Source organism: Stegodyphus dumicola, chromosome X1, assembly GCF_044657685.1.
Source record: "Stegodyphus dumicola isolate Sdum_Otavi_A_Nest chromosome X1, ASM4465768v1".
NCBI classification, from domain to species: Eukaryota; Metazoa; Arthropoda; class Arachnida; order Araneae; family Eresidae; genus Stegodyphus; species Stegodyphus dumicola.
The window spans coordinates 261064457-261082370 of record NC_140780.1 but is presented as its reverse complement, the minus strand read 5'-3'; the positions used below and the strand labels follow the sequence as shown (position 1 = coordinate 261082370).

The 17914-nt window shown below is 34.0% G+C and overlaps 1 protein-coding gene across 2 annotated transcripts in view; it reads right to left on the bottom strand.

Moving 5' to 3' along the window:
- Positions 1 to 434: 434 nt before the first annotated feature.
- LOC118206137 (inverted formin-2-like) overlaps positions 435 to 17914 on the bottom strand; it is a 290618-nt gene continuing 273138 nt past the window's right edge. For both annotated transcript variants that reach the window (XM_085807614.1, XM_085807615.1), the window contains 2 exons: positions 15991 to 16051; positions 435 to 4056 (listed from right to left, as the gene is read on the bottom strand). In XM_085807614.1, the coding sequence (XP_085663740.1) occupies positions 4019 to 4056; positions 15991 to 16051 (99 nt within the window). In that variant the 3' untranslated portion in view covers positions 435 to 4018. The remainder of the gene's footprint in view (positions 4057 to 15990; positions 16052 to 17914) is intronic.

Below are 17914 nucleotides of genomic sequence, written 5' to 3'. Positions count from 1 at the left end.
GTTTTGCAAACATTTTAATTGAAGACTAATTGCTTAAGATTTATGAAATTGAAAATCGAGAACTACACCATACATACATACATACATTGAACTGCCATTTTTGAAACAATATAACCGATTGCGATAACTTCAGGAATACTTTGAAGCTACTTAAGCATTATTTATGATGCATTATCATCTGTACAAGCAAAGCATAAAAAAATGCTGCTGAGAAAGAGTAAAATTATTGATTAAAAAATTATTAACTATTGTTTACATAATACTAGTTTTCCTGTTATAATGAGGGCTGGAAATATAACTCCTTAATTTGTTTTGTACATAAAATATTTTAGCTTGAGAATGAAACTAAACCTTTCGACTGCAGCCTTCATCCATATTTGATGGATGTATTTTGGAAAAATAAATCCATAAATGAAAAAAAAAAAAAAAAAACATAAGGTGAAGAATTTTATTACTGAAGCATACAACCGAATATTAAAATTTTAAATACAAATGTGTGAATACGTAAATGCTTAATATATCAAGCTTCGAGTCAGCTGCTTCCTGATCACTGAAATATGTGCCGAAAACCTTCCTTAAATCTAGTTTCTATAGCAGCTTACAACTGGAAAGACTTATTTCTAAATTTCTGGTATTTAGTATCAGCAATACACAGTGTGTTAAGTTTTCTTGATTCTGATTGACCAAAGAGCTGTCTATAACAGATTGTTGCCTGCCCATGCTACAGAAAATATTTTTAAGAAATTTTTTCAAAGAAATTTCTTTTCCAGAATATAACAATGTATTATGGTGTAATAAACTGAGTTAATTGCGCTTCTTAATATCTTGATAATGTTTTATGGCTACAAAATCGTAATCGAATATCTGTTTGTATGTGCTTGGTCAATTCATGCAGTAATTACATTATTATTTGTGAACATTATGTTGACTTTTGATATTAGAACGTCTTTAGTTGAACCATTTCGATTTTCTTAATACAGCATGTTTGTTTTATTGGCTGTTCGTTTGAATTACTTTCTCATTTCTTCTGCTGAAGGAGATATGTACAATTTTTCAATCTCTCATTGTGCCTTAAGCATACATTTAAGTAACACCGTTCCACTGAAGAACATTGTAAATGTTTACAAATAAAACTCTATGGTATTTTGAATTAAAATAGCTAAAAGCTTTCCTAACGCCTTAAATTATGTATTTTAGCTACAGATTCCTTTTTCTGTTTGAATGCATTATTTTACTTTATCTTTACAATGTACAGTGCTGAAAAAAAGTTGCAAAATTATGCTTGGGCTATTTTGATGAAATTTTCACCAGAGAAACTATGCACATTGATGATCAAACAGTTAAAGAATTAAAAAAATATGCATTGTTAAAATTTTAAAATGATTCGTTTCCAGCTGTGCTAGATTCAGCGGTGTATCTTGAAGACGTTGTTTCTCATTATGCCTCAGAAATGTTTAGTGGATGAAAAATCCAATCGGTTAAAGGGACTGGCTACAGTAACTTTGCTATAGTTAACGTCATAACGCTTGAGGCATGACTGAGGCATGGTCGCACATTGTGCTGTTAGAAAAAGATGTTTTGTCGCTGAACTTAATGGTAAAGTCACTGGGCGTAATACAGCTGGAACATTGGAGAGCTGAGAGATACTTTCACTATTATAAATTCCGATCGATACTTAGGGTGTACGTCACGCCTCTGAGGATCAATCTAAGGTTGGGGAAGGGGAGGCAGTGCTTCCTTGAGAGGAAAGCGAGTAAAAGAGTCGGCACTGGCATTGTTCTTCGGTGACTGTTTGCCACAGGCAGAGCAGTTGTTTGGTGGTACAGCTCTTGTACTCACAAGGACTACTTCCAGCAGTGGGGACGCTATTCCATTCAGCGGTGAATAGTAGTGGTGCCATCTAGTTAGTTCAGGTTGGAGTAAGTATAGCATTGGTTCATATGACCGGTGACACTCCGGCCGTTGAAGGGCGGAATAATCCACTGGCTATTGTAAGGAGCATGCTAATCCCAACCACTAGACCTAATCATTGGTCTCTGTTCTAGTACTGCAAATGTTAAAAAGTATTTGTTGCACCGGGATGACATCATCTTTACGAATTATCAACGTTCTGCATAGAACAGATCTATCGCTTATAACAGAAATCCATTATTGATCAACTCTTCATTTGGCGTAATTTGATATCACTGAAAACATTTTTTTTTGAGTTGAGTGATGGCTTCCGTCCACGGACATGAACCAGACGGAATTATACACCATCACAGCAGGGACACTCTAACGTAAAGAAAGATGAATATTACATACTAATAATATTTCTATAACTTGATAACAGCAGGCACCAAGCATTATTCTGATTATCAGCTTTAAATTCTGAACATTTCAAGCATAATATTATTCACAGTTGTTTCTGCTTACGTAGTGTCTTGAGATTTTCTCTATTTCACCATGGGCTAGTCTGTTTTTGAGGGTGTTAGACGTCCACATTGTCCAGGCATAGTCCGCTGGTGTCTTTAAGTGCCAGGTTCTTCTATGTACACAATGAAAGTAATAATGGTCGGTATCGCTTTCTTCTCCGCATTCGCGGAAAAGAATATCCTTAAGTCTGAATCTGTCGAGGTACACTGGAAATGGTCCATAACCTGTCAAGAATTGTGTTAGGCTAGCACGGTGGGTCTTGATGTGCGTGTTAACTTTGGGCAGTGAGCGATATATCCTTCGTCCTACCCCTGCCTCTGTCCATCTACTTTGCCAATTTTGTAGCAAGCTTGTCAAAGTTGTTCGTTTCATGTAAGACCAAGGAAGTTTTGTTGGTCATTCTAGTAAATCCGTGCAACTGGCTGCCTGCCTGGCCAGTAGGTCAGAGGCTTCATTGTCTTGAATCCCTGTATGAGCTGGAACTCATTTTAAAGTATGTCTTTGTGAGATAGGCATTGCCAGAAGCTGCTTTTGAATTCGGTATACCAAGGGATTCCGTTCTCCGTTTTGGAGCTATCTGTAAAAAGGTTATTATTGTTGCTTTGAATGGGTTGGTCGTTCATGCTGATACCGTCAGAGGGATTAAAAGCAGCTGGATGAAAGTTATTGAAAATATTTTGTTCCTCATAATCCAAGTGGTGATATCTATGACCCCATTTCTTTGTGAGTGTGAGACGTTGGTAAACAAACGCTGCGCGGTAAAACTTTTATAAAATTTGTTGGAGCTTGATGTTTGTGGCCAGAATAATCATTTGCTTGTGTCATCATATCATTGTAAAGACAGTGAATGTGCTGCCTTTTGATATTCATTATTTAACAGCTTCCTTCGGAGATTATGATCTTCTCGCTGTGAATCGTTACCTTCCATGCTGTTATAAGGATGTAGGATTTACTGTATTTTTTGAATAGTTATTTTTATTTTAGAACTAGCTTTTCCTTTACCTTCTCATTTCCTACCTACGTTTTCCTGCCAGAATGACTTTTCAGGATTTCGGTTTATGTAAATAAGGTAGAAACGAGTATTTAAGCTGAAGTCTGGATCATTTGAGTAGAAGAGAGGGTTTCGCGTTTCGGCCACGTTATTGCTTCTAGTCCGTGATCTGAAAATATTATACAACTTTGACATTTTTTCTGCTGAACTAATCATTGCATATTAACCATATTACACTGTCATGAAATTACAGACCAACCACATTATTTCTTCTTCCTGTTGCAACAAGTGTCCCCTCCGTGGTAGTTAATATTTAGGAGATACTTAACCATAACCATAAAAATATGACTTCGTTTATAATAATGAAAATAAGTTTTTATAACAGTGTTTAAATACAAAGCTTTAATCATGATATCCATAGCATCCCGTGCTAAAAATGAATTTGGCTGTCTTTGAATTGACGCAGAAATATACATATTCACTAATGTGCGGTGACGAAAGCTCCTTTTCTTGCATAAACTTCAAAATAATCCACACTTATATAATATTACGATGCATATAAAATATATGTAGGTAGCATATGGTAGGAAGTCCATTTTGGTGTATAAAATATCACAAGGTGGAGTTCCTCAGATTTCGTAGTTTGGAATCTAAAAGAAATGAGACAAAATATTCGATTGAAAAAGAAGTACGCTAAGAACAAGATAAAATATTTGTATATTTCTTTTAGATTTCGTACTGTATTTACAGAACTAAAAAGTGTAAAGTAATATTACCTAACTCGGTGTGCAGTGTAAAATTACATAATTCAGAAAGCATAAAATGTATTCGTATCAACATTCCTTAACTTTTATTGCAATCTGAAACACTTATCAAAATGTTTCGTTACACAATAAAGATTTAATTTCGTCTCTGGTTCGGTTCTACTTACACATTCGCCTCTGTTGATTTTGAAGTACACTCTCAGAATTTTGGAGTGACGTGAGTTGATGACATACAAATGTTCTGTGAGGGTGAATAAGTATATTGATGTTTAACTTATGTGATATAAGAACACTGGGGTTTAGATTGTGAAAAATGATTTTACAAAAAGTACAATGAAAACAAAATATATGTGAAACATTTATGTATTTAAATATAGCTGTTTTCGCATTCGCGGAGGAAAATGAATCGTTTAATGCAAGGGTAGTCAACTTTTTATACCTACCACCCACTTTGTATGTAGCAGCACCGGTTTCGCAGTAATTTAGTTTAGCATAAATGCAAAGTAATTTTTTGAGTGGAGGTTTAATAAAAAATATATATATAGTTAAATTTTTCTGCTCATTCATACTTTGCTTTTATTTATAAGAGAGACAAAATTTATATCCCGCGTAGCTAGCCTGGACATCGGTTCGACCGAAACTGTTTCGGCTAGGAAAACTTCAATGGTAGGAAAAGAAGTTCGTTTCTTGGAAAAATGTCTCGTAGCCTTCCGGTTTGTTAAGATGTGATAATTCCATTATGCGCGCTATATTCATAAAACAATACGTAAGAGAAGTGGCAAAGCCTTGGAAACATATGGAACAGTAGAAAGCTAAGTGCGAGAGAATGGACTTTCATCCTTTGGATAGACGAAAGCCTCTACCGCCCATCATTAAAGCTTATATTCTCTACTAGTGGGCGTTAGGTACCAGGTTGACTATCCCTGGTTAAATGGATTTGAGCTGTATAACATACTGCTCTTTCCTTCGCAAATGGGTCAGTAGAGGCTGGACAAATTACTACATTCGAAAACATTAACTAAAATGAAGCACCCTAAAAAAATTATGTCATCCTCAGGATTCTTGAAGATCTTAACTTACCTCCCTTTGCCACATATTAAATTAGAATTTATGAAGTATTTTCACAAGTCAATCGTCACAGTTAAAGTAATCGTATGGTAGTTTTTCAAGAATGTTAGCAAATATTTCTTAGCAAAATATAAGGGAATTATAAAGTAATGGACAATCTTTTGATGTAAAATGTGCCATGAGATACAATTTCATCTAGATTTTTTTGTTAACGATCTTGAAGCAATGCGTAATGAGCCTGATGAGCGTTTTCATTGGTAAATTTTTGAAAAAAAAATCAAGGCCAGTGGAGCTCCAAATTATGCTTACCTCTGAGAGAGAGAGACACTCCTCGTGCTAAGTACAGCAAGAAGTCGCATATTTCAAAACTTTAGATGATTTCTGTCCTCGATTCACTTATAAATTTGCGTTTACTCACGGAAATATTAACTATACGTCGCAAATCATCTTTGCGTGATAGGAAAATTATGATTAAATATTTGAATTCAGCGGAAGAAATGCTACCACATTCGCGTTTTTTTATTGATGTGACAAGGAAAACGTTAAGGCTGATAACCTAATGATAATTGCAGAATTAAAAAACAGCAAAATGTGGGGGCATTAGCATTCTGTAACTCACAGTGCCATTAGCCTGTATTCGATATTTTGTGACTTATGGATCAGATACCATACACTGAGTTTGCGTTGCATATTGTGAAAATCGGAAGTTTGACAAAATAATAATAAATAAATAAATAAGTAAAATAAAGAATTTTGGCTGTTTTCAAAGATGCCTCTGTGCACATGGATATCTGCAGGAAAGAGGATAAATTGCAGCATTTGCCCTTTTGGAGTAAAAAGTGAGCATTGTGTTGATGCATCCATAGTATATGTTTTTTTATATTGATACAATGCTGTATTGTAGAATGTTACTTGCAAACTACCCAAAATAAATAATTAAATAAAAATTTATTGTAGCAGTTATTTGTCTTTAATCTTTGTACTTTCACCTATTTCTGCGGACGCGCATGACTGTGTACAGGGCAGCAAACAAAAGAATGAGATTATCTGCTTCATTTTCACTCAGCTTCACAATGTCTGCATGTAGTAGCAATGAAAGTAATATACGAGTGTGCTGCAACCTTCCTGGCCGATGATAATCGGCCTCATGGTTAACGCAGCACACCCAACACAGATTAAAACAAAAATACAATCAAAAACATCAAACCAAAATTCCCAGTATTACTCTATTGCCATTTATAAAATCAATCAGATCCTTTGAAAATCTGAACACTTTACTGCGGCAATAGAGTTCCTTTATGTTACCATTCTTTTCCCTAATATGTCGGAATAATACCCAGTCTTCGACGAAAGGTCGTGCGTTGCCTATAGCATTACAGAAACTAGAAAGACTGTTATTTTGCAAATTAAATCTTTTCAAGTACGCCGGGAAACTCCCGCGTTCAGTAATTATTTGATTGTAATCAAAATCACATATCATTCTCATATTTTAAGAAACTTCAAAGTACGACAAATAATGTTTCGTTTTCACCGAAATGTTCCATTTCTCTTTTCAGTAGTCATAATAAAAATCCTTGATTTTAATGATAACAATTATTTTTTATGCCTGAATATCGAACGCAACCCCGACTTTACCCCATAGCAGACTCTTTGGCCAGCATGTCGGCTCTTTCACCGCCTATAAAAACAGTATGGGCTTTCACCCAGTTGATTTCACTTCATGTATTTTCTCAACTTTTACAAGGAGATTTTTATATATGAGACCAAATCATTAGTGTTATCAGCATCTGCTAGTGTTTCCAAACCAGAATTTTGCCATAGTCTATTTCTTTGCCAAACAAGTAAACCGTATATGCTGCACCAATTTCTTTGTCATAACCCGAACCGTCAGTAAATATATGCAGTTCTCTTATGCAAACATTTGGCCTCTGATATCCACTGCTGTTCTTAATGCAGGATGTATACTGTTAATATTAAAGATAGAAAAACATGTATTATATGCAGTAAAACCTCCGTAAGTAAAAGTAATACAATCACCATTTTGTGTACGTAATTTGAATTTTTCATAATAAAAAGAATAACATATCGAGACGGGTGGCATACCCGCCAATAGGCAAACGACTTCCGTCGAGACTGTTTTAAAGCTTATGGTCAGAAGCACCAGCCAGGGTCGTTGTATTGTATCTAATTTATTTCTGATTCGCTGCAGGTCCACGGCCCTGGATCTCTCTAACCCGCAACACCGCATAATATAATGGGAGTAATAACTGTTTTGTAAATTAACGTAATAATGTTACTTTTCAGTACTAATGACTCATCTCAGAAATTTATTTTGTAATACATCAGAATAGAGTTAGTTCTTTTATAAATATTATAAAATGTTCTGCAAAATTCAGTTTCAATCGAAAAAAACACCAAGGTATTTAAAGTTTTCAACACATTTAATTCTGACACCTTTATATTTTAATTGTGGTGGTTTAGGCTTTTTTTCATTCCTTGGATAAGACAAGAAATTAGTTTTTTTACATTTAATCTCATCTTTTCTTTTTCAATCTATATATTCTTAGATCTTCTACAGCAAATGAAAAAAGTTTCTCTAATTTTTGCAAACAGTTTTCACGAATCACACATAAAATGTCATCAGCATAACACAACATTTTTATATACATAACGGTGTTTCAGGGCAGTGGAACACTGCATAAACCCTATGGACGTCCTTTGTAAACCATTCGTTCAAAACAAACAGCCTTATTAAATTTGTAAATAACTTTCCTTGTGTTAAAATAACTAAGAGAAATTCTATAAATGTTTTGGGTATCCCCAAATCTCTAAGGGTGAAGAGCAAAATATGTCCATTTAATAGAGTCAAAGGCTCTCGAGACATCAATGGATACCAGAGCCACATAGAATTCATACTTCTGTGAGCTAATATTGACAAGATCATAAAAAACATTTTCCGTGGAAAGATCTGTTGTAAATGCGTACTGTTTTGTAGATGCAAAATCATTTTAGTAAAAAATAATACAGTTTATTTGTAAGTAACTTATCCAAAACCTTTGCACAAAATTTTAACAAACATATAAGTTTGGTTGCTTTACCAAATTTTGGAATAAACAAAACTCTAAAAACTTTCCACACTTTAGGAAAATAGAAAAAGTCAAAGAATTTATTATATAATAACACAAAGGAATCAGAATATTTCAAAAATAAAAATTTTACCACAGTTATCCCATCCGGTCCCGGAGCACTAGAATTACCAATTTCTTAACCACATTGCTAATTTCCGCCAAACTAACCGACAGATCATCTGAAGCGCATCCATCATCCTGCAACAAATCCACACCTAAAAAAACCATCTTCAACAGAGCCACAGTCAAAGTTCCCATTAAAACAACCCTTTATAACCTCAAAATTATTCACACCAGTATTATCATTTTCTTTCATAATCATTTCCGAGACACGTGTTTTGCCACTAGCCGCAGGAAGAAATCCTCCGTAATACATTTTGCACTCTCAAAAAAGAATCCTATTTTATTCTGGCGTTTTACTATCGTTATCATCTTCTTATATGCAGCTAAATCTTTTTTATATAGGATCTTCATTTCTATACGAACATTTTCATCAATATTTTTAATTTGATACTGTTTTCTAAATACGCGAATCCGTCGTTTTAATCTCCGCAGTTCCGGTGTTCACCACAGAATAACATTCTTATCTCCCCTCTTAAGTCTCAAGACCCTATTTGCTCTATCCATTAATACATTTTCCAGTTTAACAACAGAGTCATCAAGCTAATCGTTCTCTGCAATATTTTTCAGCTCCTTTCTCAAAGTCTTCAATTTAATCCTTAAACCTTTAACATACCTTTCAACTCTTTGCATATCACATGGAAATCTAATTTCTTCATCATAGTCCACATATATTTCATTCAAATTAAGAGAAATGCATTTATGATCGCTCAATAACTCCTCTTGTTCAATAAGTAGTTCTACAGACATTGAGGACATTTCAGAGGACCCTAAAATTAAATTCGTCCAACCCTCCCCAGTTGGAGACACAAAATTAGGCAACGAATTGGTTATAAAGAATCAAATTATTCTGTAAAATAAAATCAAAAGTTAAAATTCCCCTATTATCAATACGCCTGGATCCCTAGTTAAAATGCTTAGAGTTAAAATCTCCCAATACAAGAAAATTATTATAACTTTAAATAACATCTTCCAACTTAGTTAAATTTTCATGCGAATCCTCCGCTGGAGAGAGATATATACGGAAACAATCCCCATAAATTCATTCTTGATGGAAACATTCTTTTCGAATTTAACATTATCTCTTCTGCTATCCTCTACACGAAATTATAAAGTTCCTTAACTACAGTCAATAATCCATCAGAAGAGCCAACCTTTTTTTTTCGAGGATACTTGCTATCAAGTTATATTTTTGCACTATTACAGCTCCTTGAAGTATTACATTATTCAAATAGCTTTCATTTTCATTGCTAGTAATATTATTTTCATTCACAACCACTAAAAAATTTTACCGTTTTTAGAACTAATTTTATGTATTATTTAATCACCTGTATCCAAAATAAATTATTTCACCACTGCAAGGCGTTAACAAAAAAATATTTAGCACACAATCTCTCAAGAACACATACACATCAGCAAAATGTTGACAAACACACAAAATCTATGTACAAATACAAATTTCAGTGCTCACGAGAAGTGTAAACAACTCAAAATCCAGAAGTAGTAGGAGGAGTAGTAACCAACGGATGGAAGTGACGCCACAGAAGAGGGGCGTGGTCTCCGCCATATTGGATCACGTGACAACCAGAAGTGACGTAGATGGATTGAATGATGTTGACGGAATGACGTCATCAAAGTTTCATTTTTATTCTGTGGCAACGACCCTATTTTTCAAAGTTTTTATTTTTTGAGGCAAGGAGCATTTTTTTTTGGTTTGTGGCAACGAGCTCTTGAACCACGTGTTTTGATTTATTTTATTATTTTTACTTATTTAACGTGATTATTTTTAATTTATTTACTCTCTTTAATTATTTACTACATTTTTAACTTTATTTTTTTTTACAAAAGTAATATTTATTTTTCTAAGCTTAATGTTTTTTAAATTTTTGGTTTACCTAAATGCAGTTTTTTGTTTTTGTTTTTTCCGTTATGTATTTTACTTCCAAAAGTAAATTTTAATTTTTTTCTTTCATTTAAAAATTTTTTCTTCTTACATTTTTATTTTACCCTTAACTTTTCCCCTTGCTTTAAATACAATATGATGTTACATTTCCACTTCTCCAAAAGTAAACTTGCATACATTTCTCTGTCTTCGAAATTTTAAGCTGGAAATTACATGCATATAACTTCACTCTGGAAAGATAAAATTGTTACGAAATTTACAGGCGCGGTAAGATGGCTTCCCCGCAAAGCAGTGTTAGGGTTGCCACATTTGGCAAAAACTCGCCCATTTGACGACAAAATTGGCGATATACCATGGACGGATGGAGAACCTTCTGGAACGAATTCTTACCGGTTTAGACGAGAATGTTCTCGAACACAAGCCGAAAGCTGCACAAACCCTGCTAGTCCGCATTCAGTTAGTGTATGCCTCGTCTAACGAGCTGATAGTCAGTCACTGAACGAGCGTCTCGAAGTCTAGCGCCGAGTTGGTCGTCGAGTGCATCGAGAGAGTCTTTTAGTGTATCGCAAATTAGTGCATCATCGAGTTTTGTCTTAGACTGTGCTGAGTCGAGAGCTATACTCTTGTGTATCAACGAGTGCATCGCGAGTTGTAGTGCGGAGAGTCTCGAGAGTACGTGGAGTTCCGAGAACGACAAGCAGAGTCGGGAGCTGTAATCTGGTGCTTTGCAGTGAAGCTGTCTACACCGTTATTGCCTGACAGTGTGAAGGCTGTGTCGCTGATCGTGTCAGCGTGCTATAGTAGATCTTCGACGACTGTAAAACGTGACTTTGCAGCTGTCCTGATCAGTATTGGCTAAATAAAGTGTGTTACGATACTTAATCGAGTGTCGTCGTTATTCACTCCAAATCCGCACGAACGCCGTAACGAAAGTGAAAGAAGAAAAAAACGTAACAACTGGTGTAAAAAAAAAAAAAAACGCGACAACTGGTGTCAGAAGTGGGAATAAAAAATTTTGGACATTTTCAAGAAAAATGTTCTCTTATGTTCTCTCAGTATTATAATTGTAATAAATTTGAAAAAAAGAATCATAGTTCATTACAGTGCATTAAAATTTTGCTACCGATCTATGAATTCATGAAAATCAACGAAAAGAGTAATTTGTCACGTTCGCTTGCTTACAGCAAATTCCCTATTGTCATTTTAATCTTTTTGCTTTGGAGTTGTATTATTTCTGAAGTTGTAATATTTCTGAATCTGAAGTTTTAAAATACAAAATCACTCTGATTTATCAACTTGTGCCTAAATGTGGAGTACAGGCAACCAAATGGAAGATTTAAGTATAAGTAAATGTGCTACAGACAAAATAAAATTAAAAATTCTTCATTACTTTTCATGCTCTGTTCATGAAACTAGTAAAGATTCTTATTCCTCCGTTATCTCGTTGGGAACATTTTTAGAAAAAAATATTCATTTCTTGTTCATTTTTCCCTTACTTAGATACTACTTTTGTTGGAAATATGGCCTTTTCTTATTCTATTTTATAATTCACTATTACAGTCTGGCTTGGGAAAAATGTTTCCATGGAGATGGCATACTTCTCCTATATGTCTGCCACTGTTCTAATAAATTACACTGTTAACAAGTATGAATAAAATCCCTAGTTATACAGGAATTATCTTGAATGTTTGCTTAATCTGAAACGAAAAATGCAATCCCATGTGCAAAAATATAGCAAGTTTATCTTAAAACGTTCTCTACGAATACATTTTCGTTTCTTGGTCCTTACACGCTTTTCTGTCTGTATTTATCAATTAAGTTCATTGTGTACCTATCCTTTTTCTAATTTGTGAAGTATTCCTGTTTAAATACTCGCATTTGAATTTGTTTATCTTATTTTAAAGTACATGTATATTTTGATCAAGGCGTGGGGAAATGAGGAACTGTGGCACCGAGTGGTTCTAAGCATTCCACACTGCATCTTTTCTTAAGAGTACAGCCGATTAAAAGAGAAATGTGTTTCGCACTTTGTGAAATGTATTTTATTTACTTACTATGTGTCATAATCATGATAAATAAAAACGTTATACATGTGCGAGGGATTGTGTGGCTCAAATGTTTAATTAAAATAATGCTTTTCTGTAAAGTATGGTCTTTCTCATGATAAGTCATATTAAAATGCGTTAAAATTTTTAAAGTTTGTGACTATAGTAGGTCATTATATGGAGTTTCTGTCATTATTACCTATTATGTATAATTATTTGTGTGCAATTTTATTTACTATCTATGAGAAGTTAAATGTCAAAAAAGCTGTAAAAGTTCATCATTAAGCAATGTCAGTTTGAAATATCTATCTTAAAATAACTATGTTAGATCTTTTAAGTTAATTACTATGTTGGATCATTATTTGGAACTCTACTCAATATTTCGTGTAATGTATCATAACTATGTAGGAGTTATTTGTCTGGTATGATAAATTAAATTTCGTTCTCAAAAGGCTGTAAGAGTTCAGTGCTAAATAAATTATTGACAATGTGAAATATGGATATCTTTCAGTTACGTTGCAATGAATAGGTTAAAAATATTTCAAGTAAACAAATTTTTATATTCCAAGTTGGAAAAAAGCGACAAAGTTTCGTTTCCATGGCTGAATATTAATTCTATGTGTATTATAGACTTCGTTCGTCGTCGTGAAAAAATAAATGTGTGAAGCGGTTTTCATGTCAAAGCAGGTTCACATATGCGCAATCCTTCCTAGTGACATCATGGTGCATAATGTGAAATGCACACAGAGGAAGCACAACGGGAAATAACAAGTTTCATAAGACAAAGGGGTAGCTAAGAAGTAAGGCTCTTTTCTCCCATATAAGAAATGGTGGGTTCAAATCCCGCTCGTGGAATTATTTTTAAAAATTGTACAATTATGTAAAAGCATTCATTAAATTAATATACTAAAATAATTAAAAAATAATGACCAATTAAATAACTAAAATGATGTACTAAATAGTTAATAATTTAAAAGATTAAATAATTAAAAATAATCGCGTATTAAATAATTAAAGAAAGTAAATAAATTAAAAATAATCACATGTTAAATAAGTAAAAATAATAAAATAAAAACTGATATCATTCCAAACACGTGTTTCAAGAGCTCGTTGCCACAATCCAAAAAAATGCTCCTTGCCACAAAAAATAAAAACTTTGAAAAATAGGTTCGTTGCCACAGAATAAAAACGAAACTTTGATGACGTCACTCCGTCAACATCATCTAGTCCATCTACGTCACATCTTGTTGTCACGTTACCCAAGATGGCGGAGACCACGCCCCTTTTCTGTGGCGTCACTGCCGGTCGCTGGTGAGCACTGCCTACTACTTCTGGTTTTGAGTTGATTGCACTTCTCGTAAGCACTGAAATTTGTATTTGTACATAGATTGTGTGTATCAAAACTTTGCTGATGTGTATGCGTTCTTGAGGGATTGTGTGCTAGATTATTTTGTTAACGCCTTGCCGTGATGAAATAATTTATTCTGCGATATAGGTGATTAAATAATACATAAAATGAGTTCTAAAAACGGTGAAATTTTTTAAGTGGTTGTGGATGAAAATAATATTATTAGTTATGAAAATGAAAGTTATTTGAATAATGTAATACCTCAAAGAGATGTAATAGTGCAACAAGATAACTTGAAAACAAGTATCCTCGAAAAAAAAAAAAGAATGGCTGTTTCTGATGGGCTATTGACTGTAGTGAAGGAACTTTATAATTTTGTGCAGAGGATAGCAGAAGAGATAATGTTAAATTCGAAGACAATGTTTCCATCAAGAATGAATTTATTAAACTGATATTATTCCAAACACGTGGTTCAAGAGCTCGTTACCTAAACGAAAAAAAATGCTCCTTGCCACAAAAAATAAAAACTTCGAAAATAGGGTCGTTGCCACAGAATAAAAACGAAAGTTTGATGACGTCATTACATCAACGTCATCCAATTCATCTACGTCACTTCCGGTTGTCACGCGATCCAAGATGGCGGAGACCACACCCCTTTTCTGTGACGTCACTTCCGTCCGGTGGTTACCCTTGCCTACTACTCCCAGAAATTCAAGTCGGGAATTAATTTTAACTAATTTTCAAAAATTCGCCCAGCAGGCAGATTGCGCTGAAAACTCTCTCAAGCGAAAAAGTCAAATACAAAACTCACTTTTACTCCAACTTGCTTAAATGTAAACACAGTTCTCTTCGTTAAGCCTAACTGCAGTTAGAATTTTGAAAATCTTGTACTTTTAAAAACAGTGCATACAGGTACAAAGCATTGACAAAAATGCAAACCGGAACACTTAAGAAACACAATAAATGCATTTTACACATGCAGTATACCCTATTTACTGAAAATATAATTGCTCAAATTTAAACATTGGCCAACAACAGTTAGAAAACTTAAACAGTGATATCTTCACATAAATGTAAAACATTAATAAAAATACAAACTGGTGCACTTAAACAATGTGATATATGCAATTATAACATAAAACATTGTCTCTTTAGGAAAATATAAGACAAAATAACGCAAGCTCACAAATCTGCCGCCAAACACACCCAATGTAGTAGTTGCCAATCATCCTTCAACAAGTGATTTTTGTCAGCATGTACTACTCAACAAGCTGTTTTTGCAAAAAATAGAAATGGAAAAACCCTTCCGTACTTGGCGTTGACAAACCTTATCTGATTGCCGAATTCCTGTTGCTAAGAAGGACATTCCAAATAGTTAGCGATCGGCTTTGCTGTCAAGTACTTCTTGCTTTGTTTGTTCTGATTTAATAAATTTATGTTTTTCCTTTTGTATGCGTGGTTGTGGTGTGTGTTTGTTGTGTGTGTATACGACATCTTCAGTAACATATATTTGTATTAACCATGCGGTGTGTATTAGCAAAGGAAACAACGTCGGTTCTTACTATTTGATTGGTGGTGGAGAATTATCATCCACCACCTTTTGTTTTTAGTTCGGGCGCCACTGCAGAGATATTAGGCCATTTTGAAGCAGGAGTCATGAAAATGAGCAGTGCCCTCGCCGGGACTGCTCGGATCTCTTGAACACGCGCCTGAAACGTGCTGATCACTACACCGCAAAGGCTTGCTAAGAAGACGGGAGAAATACCTTATACAGTTTATTCGGAAATTCCTTCCTAAACGTTCAATTTTGAGCTGGCTAGTGTGAGTAATGTCAAATACCTCGAAACATTGCAGCAAATATTTTTTTCCTATTGGTCCTATTAGGAATTATCGGAATCTAGCAGCTGGAATATACTTGTTAAAGCCACTAATAGAATTTTGTCGACATATATTTCTTGTTATTAGTTGTTTTGACATTTAGATTTTCGGCGTGTTCCGGGAGATCCGCGATTTGGGTCGCAGGCAGGATAAAGCTCATATTTTACATTTTTTTACACCAAAAAAACTTAATACTTTCTTCTATTTCAAAACCGTTTACGTTTAATTAAAATTTAAAAACTTTTGTCTAATCTCAGGACGTTTTCATTATAATAATGATGTAAATATAAGCTTGAAAGAAAATATAAATATTACAATAAAAAATATTACCTTTGGTCTTTTCTGAAATTCTCGATCTTCTTTCTTCAGCAGCTTTCCGAGTTCCATTGTCCTAGAAAGAAAAAATATCTATTGTTGCGAGTGTTCGGGTTCATCATAGACTGAATACACTCAGAACCGATGATAGCTTGATAAATTTATTTTACCAAAAGAAACACACTGAAACAAACTGGAAAACTGAAAATTTCCACAAAACGGAAATTTCCACAAAAATAATCGTATAGCTCTTCATAGTATCACAGAGTGCAATCAGTAGTTACACTTCAAACTATTAAGAATGTTAAACACAACTCATTGCAAAGCGTATCTAAAGAGCGAAGCTAACACTGAGATATCTCAATGCTCCGAACCACGCTGAACTAATCCACAACTACACCGAAAGTGATGTTTTCTCCAATCTTATATAGTTTTCCCCCGGCCGCCGAGAAATCTTTAGTACATATCGAAATTACTAGAAAATACTGATGACCGGATACGGTTACAGCTACTTATACCTTCAATTAAAGTTATTCAATTGCAATATTCATTATTGTTATACAGGAAACGGATCAAAATGTCTCCTAATGATCACGAAGTTTGGCATCGTTTGGCGATTTCACGCCAATTTAGCGAGAAACTATTTAGATAATGTTGAATAGACTTGCCCCTGTATTCTTACTCTGATGGCAAGATACGCTTCTTTAGATTTTTGCGTTGCATTTGACCAAAAAAAAAAAAAAAAAAAAAATACAATTCCACTTGTAATTTCACTCAAATTATTTACCCCACATGTGTACAAAATTCGTAACATTGCCCCCTTCCCAACGACTGCCCGTCCCGGGCAAGACATTCCCTGGACAGGAAGCCATACTTACAACTAAGGAAAATCAATGGCATACTAAAACAATAATTTTAATAAATTATATAACACAATTTTGCACGCCAAACTATGATGCGAAAGTAAAATAAACGTTTTGTTGTGAAAAATCGATTTAAAACTCAAATATAAAAATTATGAAAAAAGAAAAAAAGAAAGAAATTTTTTTTAATGATTTATAACATGTTCCATAAATGGAACATTGGCGGGAAACAGTTAGTTTTTTTACATGACTTTTGTAAAACATGATTATCGACATTTTATTTCGAAGCTTCATTTTTGTCTGCACTTTTTCAGCATTAGCAAGTGAATTTGTCAACGGTATTCGGAAGTAACATAGAGTAAGCAGAAAAATGGGGAGCCTACACCTTTATAACCGCAAAGCTACTCCACTAAAATTTCTTAGGAGAAGATATGAAGCTTCCACAGAAAAAAGCTTTCGTAATAAATTAAAACAAAAATTGCATAGTTGATAAGCAAGAGTTAATAAAAGAATTTTACATTAACTGTTAGCAGTTTATACTGAAACAAGGAAAAGAGTTGTAGAACTAAGTAACAAATAATCTCCATACAAAAATTCACACTGCAGGAATGGAAGATGCTGAACTATTGAAAGTTTTTTTGTTTTCTAGTTTTTCATAAAAAAGAGAAACTTTTCCTGTTTTATCTCCTAATGCCAACTTGGTATTATCTATATTATGAAAATATTTTTTCAGTTTTCAAAATCTATTTCTTGGCATTACAGAAGAAACTACTGGGACAGATAAATCTTCCTGAGTGCTCCAGTATAAATCTTCGCCGGGTAACGCGATGATACACGCTAAACAACAGTAACTCAAAAAACTGTCCAATATCGCTTTCATCTACAGCTAAAACTTCTTTCTGCATTACGTAAAGACCTGTCATCTCTAGTTAGGAACTTGTGAAAAATCTCAATTGGAAATAAAGTAACTAGTTCAGGAAACACTTCGCAAATATTTTTAATGCTGCCAGTTTTTGCAATTTTGTTAAATTTTAAATATTTCCCCCAGCGATGTTCAATGTTTTTCTCTTCCGCAT